At 39.2% G+C, this 7,952-nt stretch overlaps 2 protein-coding genes across 3 annotated transcripts in view; both read left to right on the top strand.

Annotated features, from left to right (window-relative positions):
• The first annotated feature begins 886 nt into the window (after window positions 1-886).
• tbx10 (T-box 10) lies at window positions 887-3,772 on the top strand. 2 transcript variants are annotated; one of them, XM_015402103.1, is made up of 8 exons: window positions 887-1,094; window positions 1,573-1,747; window positions 1,851-1,952; window positions 2,244-2,415; window positions 2,571-2,726; window positions 2,833-2,900; window positions 3,218-3,324; window positions 3,544-3,772. In XM_015402103.1, exons 1-8 carry the CDS (start codon window positions 1,076-1,078, stop codon window positions 3,723-3,725), a joined length of 981 nt encoding a protein of 326 aa, XP_015257589.1. In that variant the 5' UTR covers window positions 887-1,075; the 3' UTR covers window positions 3,726-3,772. The 2 variants fall into 2 exon arrangements, with proteins under 2 accessions (XP_015257589.1, XP_015257597.1); XM_015402111.1 differs by lacking the exon at window positions 3,218-3,324 and having other exon boundaries at window positions 894-1,094; window positions 3,544-3,718.
• A 2,440-nt stretch (window positions 3,773-6,212) lies between these two features.
• bace1 (beta-site APP-cleaving enzyme 1) overlaps window positions 6,213-7,952 on the top strand; it is a 27,994-nt gene continuing 26,254 nt past the window's right edge. Inside the window, exon 1 of the mRNA XM_015402091.1 lies at window positions 6,213-7,024. Within this exon, the coding sequence (XP_015257577.1) occupies window positions 6,710-7,024 (315 nt within the window). The 5' untranslated portion in view covers window positions 6,213-6,709. The remainder of the gene's footprint in view (window positions 7,025-7,952) is intronic.

The following is a 7,952-nucleotide window of genomic DNA, read 5'->3' as shown; positions in this document are numbered from 1 at the left end:
AACTCCTGTGTTACGGAACCGACACTTAAAAAATAGAAAAAGACTTTTGACTTTTAACAGCACTTTATTTACACAATTCAAACATATAAACATTTGATGTAAAAACAAGTGTCAGTTAAAAATCACTATTAAAGTAAAACATTAAATGAGGAGCTTGTTGCGTTTTAGTGTGATTTCTGGTATCTTTTGGGCATTTAATTTTGTGTGCATTTTGAAAACTTTAAAATGTAGTTTAAATTTCTTTATTCCTATCATGGTGTTGTCTGTGGAAGTATGTTCTTTAGCCCAGCTGATCTTTTGCAAGTGTGGATGTCCACTGAAATACGCCTTGAAATCGATTAAAACACTTTGTGGTCAATTCGATTCATGACTCATCCTTTTTTGCATTAAATTACTCAAAGTAACTAAGTAACTTTTACTCAAATTACATTTTAAATGAAGTAATTTTGTACTTTTACTTGAGTAAATTTTGAGATGAGTAATTTTACTTTTACTCTGAGTAGAATTTAGGCAAAGTAAAGATACTTTTACTCAATTACAATTTTTTTGTACTCTTTCCACCTCTGCTAATTAGTATGGTGTTGAAAATCTGACTCTATGAATAATAAAGAGAGTGAGTTTCTGTCCTCATCTGTCCACACTCTCTAACAGCAAACGGTTCAGGGGGTTATCAATGTGCGTAACGTTAATTCAAGCAAAGCTTCAGGCTACACTGAGATCTGTGCTTCCTTTGAAAGAAATGCGCTTGTGTCTTTGCCGTTCTCGCAGCCCGATGCAAGCAGGTGTGTCCAGCTTTGATTATTTGGTGTCAGTGTTGCTATGAGTTTTGTAATGGATGGGGGCAGCTTAGAGGTCCCCAGTGAGGGTTCTGTGGTGTTTAAAACCAGCCGCTCAGAGGACCTGGATCTACACATCCTCTGAAACTTACAGGGGTAAGAACTGCTGCGTTGCCTTCATGCTACAGACCAAACTGGTGGGGTTTAAAGACGAGTTTTGCAGTCAGATTTAGAGAAACTTAAAGGACAGAATAAAGACAAAAGAATTAAGGCATCATTTTCCTTAAATTCGTCGGTTCATGCTTGGAAATATGAATGGTGAGTTTTTTCTAAAACTAGTATTGATATTATATGTGCTCCCCTTTGCTACCTGATGCCTTTGCAGCTTTGGTGAAACTCAAGTTATGATTAAATATTTGTTAGTAACCATGGCATAAATACAAAAATATTCAGCCAATAAAGGAAATTTGTATGTTCAAACTTGACATTTTATGACGGTTTATCCTAGAAATGCATGAAAATACTGAATTTTTGAGAGGATAAAATGATAATTTAGTGCATAAATGAGAAAGGGGAAACAGGATTTTAGAGAAAAATTTGTGACCCTGCCTATGAAAACCCAGCTAAAGTCATTTTTTGGTGAATCTCAACTTAATGTATAAAACCATTCTTAACATAGTGTAGAATGGTTTTATACATTAAGTTGAGATTCACCAAAAAATGACTTTAGCTGGGTTTTCATAGGCAGGGTCACATTTTAAGATGTATGTTGAATTTTATTGTCTTCTCTCTTTAGGTCTTCTGCTCTCTCAGAATTGTGAGTTTTCTCTGCCTGGCTGCACAGACGGAGGGCCGCTATTCAGCTCCAAAGCCCCCCAAGTCTGTGGGGTCAGAGTTCAGCTTGAGATGCAGGCACTGTGGAGGCAGTTTGACCAGCTGGGCACAGAAATGATAGTTACAAAATCTGGGAGGTGAAAAAAAGACACATTTTTTATTTGCTTGCTCAAAGCATAGTGTTGTTTTTTTTCCTTCTTTCTTACTTTATGTTGTTTTCCATGTTTAAAAAAAATGTAGGAGGATGTTTCCAACATTTCAGGTGAAAATCTCTGGGATGGACCCTTCAGCCGAGTATGTTCTGCTCATGGACTTCATCCCCGTGGATGACAAGAGATACAGGTTAGGTTTAATATATTGATTTAATACACAGACCGCTGCTCCTCTAGCCTGGGACAAACCTTCTTTGTGTTTGTGCTTCCTTAAGAGTCTTAACTCATTTTTAAAAAGTAGCTGAAGACATTTTTATTCCAATATACCCTCTCTGTGTTTTTAATAATGCTTTTATTTGATTGCATAATAATGTTCCCCCTCTCTACTGAAAATTATCTGACTGAAGAACTGAACTGAGCTTCATGATCTACTGGTTTTTACTTGTCAATATTCAGAATGACAGTTATGTTTTTTTTTCAGATATACATTCCACAGCTCCTCATGGTTGGTAGCAGGGAGAGCAGATGTTGCAGCCCCGAGCAGGATGCATTTCCACCCGGATTCACCGGCCCCTGGATCTCAGTGGATGAAGCAGACAGTGTCATTTGACTCTCTCAAGCTCACCAATAACTTGCTAGATGACAATGGACATGTCAGTAGATTTTTTATTTATTTATTACTGCTTATTAACACTTAGGAGTATAAAAAGAAAACTACATTATTTTACTGAATATTTTTAGTGAATTATCACCAAAAATGTTAATTTAAACGTTCTCTTTCTGTTTTCTTTGTCTTTCTTTTTGCAAGATGATTCTGAACTCCATGCATCGCTACCAGCCGCGCTTTCATGTCGTGTATGTGGACCCAACACCAAACAGTCATTTAAACGCATACAGGAACTTTTGTTCTTTCTCCTTCCCTGAGACACGTTTCATGGCCGTCACCGCCTATCAGAACCACAGGGTAAGTTCATTAGTATACAGACAGATGTTTAGATTCTGCCATTCGCTGTGTATTAAGTAAATTCGACATATTTGGATTTAGCGTTTCATCTTCTTCATGCTTTTAGATTACTCAGTTGAAAATTGCAAGCAATCCATTTGCCAAAGGCTTCAGGACCTCAGACCCACAGGCATGGTGAGTGTCAGTGTCCCCAATCCAACTTCTGTCCTTGATCAGCAGCAGAATCCTGACATGGTCTTCTTTTTTCCATCGTTATCAGCTGCTAAATGATAAGGCTGCAGGTTTTAATCACAGCTAATCTTTAACCTTTGCACAGTTTTTCACTCATACAGTCTCGTCTCCCATGTCAGGGAGGGGATTGATAAAGGTACAGTACATTCAAAGATTACATACATCCATATTCACAAATGAGTGCAAAGGCATGTATTCCTCTCGCTAGAATTATACTATGTTACTGCATGCAACAGGTGTGTACTTACATTTGTGTGCAGGGAGGGTACTGCAAGTTACCCTGTAGTATCCTGTCCACCAGATGGCAGTAGAGAGCCCCTTTCCACCAAACCTAAAGAGCAGGGAACTTGTTCAAACTCTTCAACCAGTGAGCGTTTTGCATCATATAACATTTCAAATCAATGTAGAATTGAATTACTTAAAGTCGCATGATTCATCCAGCAGTATACTTACATTAGTTATAATTTAAAAGGGTTAGGGTTATAAGCAATGTTAAGAGGCAATATCAAATCTGTGCAGATTTGGATTTAACATACAAAATACAGAAAAAACTAAACAGTTTGAGCAATTTCCTCTTGATTTACAGGACAGAAAACGTCCTGTTGTGTGACGCTGCAGGAGTGTGAGCTGCCTCACCCTAAGGAGGACACAGTGGAGCTCAACATGGAGAGCAAGGATGGGAACGGCTCAATGACTCCTGCAAATTTCCTCAGCATCCCTGTGTACTGGGACTATGCTGGACCACCTCATCAGAATATCAATAAGTAATATAAAATAAATAAAAAGGTTGAGTGTCTTAATTAGGTCCCAGGTGTCCTGCTTCTTTTCTTGTCACATTATTGTGTAGGCCTATGGTAGTTATAGATAAAAGATCCTTTAAACTATTTATCTGTCCTTTCAAAAAGTGGAGAAATAATACTTTACAGCTTTTATTATAACTTCAACTGTCATTTAAACCACTTAGAGTCACATAAGTGAGTTTTATTTCATCACAACAAATAAAAAAATACATTGGTGTTGTATTGTTTTAGCATTTTAGCACCAATTAAAACAATTAAATGAAGTCAATGTTGTTACTTTTGGGATTTTTGTAATGAAATATTAAGAGTGAAGAGGAAACAAATGCGTCCCTCTAACTGTCTATCAAAGAGACAGTGGGGGAATGAGTACAAGTTACCTTAAAGACTTCATTACCCATGATACTTTGCTTTCTTGACGTTTCCTCCAAATGAGGGGAGAGCTGGAGCATCATTTTGCTTTCAAAATAAAAGGCGAGAAAAAAACTGTTGCACGATTTTCAATTCACCAAAAGCTAATAGCATAATAGTTTGAATGTTTTTATATTTTTAATGTAAAAATTATGACATCATCATCATCACTATGTTCTGTCTAACTTAATTAGCTGTTAATAATTAGCTCAGTCATCCAGGTCACTTCACTGTGAATCAACCTGTGCAGATTAGACTCACCTTGTTAATTGGCTGGGTAGATTAAATACATGACATGGAGATGACTTGTTGACTCCACATTTCCCATCTCTGATGAATTATAGTAAAGCTATTTATATGTAGCCTAGTAAACTAGCCCCACCCACCAGCGACCAAAATCATTTTTGCCTGCGATTGGTCCAGCCTCGATCAATGCCCCAGGCCCTAGAACTGGCGGGCCAATCACAGCGCAGAGATCTGTTTTGAATTTCTGGATGCAAAGCGGGCGGGGTTTTGAAGTTGTGACGACAAAGCTGCGCGACGCTGGAGAAAACACAACAAGAAAGGAAGGCAACAACTATTGAACAGTAGCATGCACTGCGGTAGCAGCAGCTTTCAAGGGAGCACTCCATTGAAAGTTAAAAATTCTCTTTTCTGTTGCTGTTGTTCAATAAAAGTACATTTAAAGATCACTTGAGGTGATAATATTATACTTTAAAGCGTCACTATATGGTCCATTTACCGATTTAATGCGTAATTAAAAAAACAAATTTCCGAAGTTGAGAGGAACACGGCAACCAACGGAGCTCCAAGGCTAACGGCAGCCAGGGCTAACAGCAGCCAGCATGCAGCGGCCCTCTCTGATGGCGATTTTTGACTCAGCATTGGTATAAGTTTTGGAAGGATTAGACTTGGGGTTTTCGTTGAAACGTGAGCAGGAAAAGGCTCTACGCTCATTCATTTTTAAGAAGGACGTATTCGCCGTTTTACCGACAGGCTGTTTGTTTACACTCCCCCACCAGCTTTCTGTCACACTTATTACGTCACAGTGAGTTGCGCTCATTGGTCAGAGCATTAGCCAATAGGCACAGACATGGTTTGAAAAACAACGGGTTGTTCTCATCAACAATCTTCTGATGTCTCATTCATTGGGGCCAGACTAAATTACACGTTTAATCTTACATGTAGTCTGGATTCTGTCATTAAAATCAACATTCTGACTTTTTTCTCATATTAAACTGAAATAAACTTTAAAAATCAGTTAACTTTTTTTTTCTTGGCCCTTATCCTCTTCTGTAACATTAAAATCCAAAATTCTGAGAGTAAAGTCACAATTCTGATTTTTTTCCCCCATATTAAAGAGTAATAATATTCAAAAATCATTTAACTTTTTCCCCCCAGTGGCTCTAATCCTCTTCTGTAACATTAAGATCCAAAATTCTGAGAGTAAAGTCACAATTCTGATTTTTTCCCCCCATATTAAAGTGTAATAATATTCAAAAATCATTTAACTTTTTCCCCCCAGTCTTCTTCTGTAACATTAAGATCCAAAATTCTGAGATTAAAGTCAGAATTCTGATCCCACCCCCATATTAAACTGAAATAATATTTAAAAATCTGTTAACTTTTTTTTTTCCAGTGGCCCCAATCTTCTTCTGTAACATTAAGATCCAAAATCCTGAGATTAAAGTCAGAATTCTGAATTTTTACCCCATATTAAAGTGAAATAATATTTAAAAATCAGTTAACTTTTTTTTCAGTGGCCCTAATCCTCTTTTGTAACATTAAGATCTGAGATTAAAGTCAATAATTTGACTTTTTTTTCTCTACTGAAATAGAATTTAAAAATCAGTTAACTTTTTTAATTTTTTTTCAGTGACCCAAATCTTCTTTCGTAGTATTGAGTGTTGAAGTTGTCAAATTTGATTATACTGAAATTGAAAACTTGTGGATTAATATGTGAGAGCAACTAAATAGAGGCACTTTATTTTGAAAATCCATCCAGGAAACAGTTTGTATTTGTAGTTCAGCTTGACCCTCTCTGATGCCCGCCTCTTCGCAGATCTGAAGGATGCGGCGGAGTAGATGGAGGAGGAGGAGGAGGAGATGAAAGACTGGAAGGCGGAGAACAGCATGAACTGGACGGAAAACAGGGAGGATGCGGATTACTGTAGCCTGCCGGTCAGTCTGCCTTCTGCCGATGCTTTCGGTTGTTTAGCACCAAGATGTCCGGGTAAAGAGCCCCAGGCCTGCGGTCAGTTCATACACCGACGCGTGATTAATGCAGCGAGCGGAGCTGGGCGTTAATTGCGAGGACGGTTGTGGTTAGTGCGTGATTTAATGGAATAAATGATTTAATTTCAACTTAAAAACAGACCAATCAGACCGAATCTTGTGCCTTTCCGTATTGTGGGTCAACTGCCATAATGGTTTTAGCATCATCCCCACCTGACCTGTTCTCCAGCGCCGCTTCGCTCCTGATGCCAAACTGAGCGCAGCGCCGCCACTCAGACACAGCAGAGATTCTAACGGCTACTAATAAACATGGAGGCTCCGCTGCAGCCGCGCGGCTTCGCTGCGCTCTTCTTATGGACCGCGCTGTGCCTGCTGGGCTGCGGGCAACCCGCGCCGGACTCTCCGGGCCTGTCTCGAGCCATCCGCGTGCCACTGCGGCAAGGTGCGCGCGCTGAGCCGCCTGCCGCTGCCTGGAGACGCGGCGCCGCGAGCGCTTCTCCGGCGCGCAGGCGGAGAGGAGCCGCGGAGGGTGGTGCCAGCTTTGTGGACATGATCGACAACCTGCGTGGGAAATCCGGGCAGGGATATTACGTGGAGATGGCCGTGGGCTCCCCCCCACAGAAGGTAAGAAATCTATCCGTTCTACATCTACAAATCCTGTATTTCTCTCATAGCTTATAATAATTAAAAATATCAACCCTAGTCTGTATTTTGTCATTTATCTTGATATGATTCCAGAATTTTTCATAATATTTGTATTTAAAAAAATGTAATTTAATATAATTATGTTTTAATGCTGATTATAATAGTAAAGATGAAAATATTGGATGGTTTATCAATGTAAATACATTCTAATAACAAAAAAATGGGCTTTTGATTTACTCCTAAAGCAAGTTTTAAGTTTTTATTTTAACATTAAGGCAGGATTTTCAACTTGGACCTAAAAAGTTCTTCAAATGTACCTTGTGATTGTTCCTGTGTGTGGGTCGGCCCTGCCATGACAGATGCCCTGTGTGTGAAAGCGGCTGAAAAGAAACAGACGGATAATGGAACCATTAATTCTGCGGAGCGAGGACTGCCAGCTGGGTGCAGCTGCGGTGCACAGGCTGGCACACAGAGGGTGACGGCAAAGGAGAGGAGAAACACTTTCTCCCCTTTTATCTACTGTTTCTTTCATGCTTTCCTTTCGTTTTTCGTTTCCTGTTCTATTTACATTGCAGTTTCCATAAAATCTGTAATACTCCCTGCCTGAATTATAGTAAAGCTATTTATATGCATAAATCAAGCAGAACACCGTGCTGCTCCACTTGTGAAAGTAAAATCTGTTGGGCCCTTCTTGGCATCAAGACAATTATTCTTATTGCCACATCGCCAAAAGGAAAGGAGAAACAGAAAGGTATGAGGAGGAGAGGACGAACAGAACGAAGGAAAGGTGAGGAAGGAAGAAAAGGGAATGAGCAAAGAACAAAGCGATAAGTGTTGAAATGGAAAAGGGGAAGTGAATGATTGGTGTGTGGGGAGAAGATATATGTTACCTTTGTTTATAAGATGT

This window comes from Cyprinodon variegatus, unplaced genomic scaffold (genome assembly GCF_000732505.1).
Source record: "Cyprinodon variegatus isolate N-32 unplaced genomic scaffold, C_variegatus-1.0 Scaffold33, whole genome shotgun sequence".
Classification (NCBI taxonomy): Eukaryota; Metazoa; Chordata; class Actinopteri; order Cyprinodontiformes; family Cyprinodontidae; genus Cyprinodon; species Cyprinodon variegatus.
The sequence above is the reverse complement of the archived record's forward strand: the minus strand, read 5'-3'. Positions and strand labels throughout refer to the sequence as shown.

Excerpts from the sequence above, each read along its gene's own strand:
- tbx10 (XM_015402103.1), top strand. Across the intron at positions 2,727-2,832 it reads CCGCCTATCAGAACCACAGG|ATTACTCAGTTGAAAATTGC; the intron begins GTAAGTTCATTA and ends TCATGCTTTTAG. Across the intron at positions 3,325-3,543 it reads TTGTTCAAACTCTTCAACCA|GACAGAAAACGTCCTGTTGT; the intron begins GTGAGCGTTTTG and ends CTTGATTTACAG.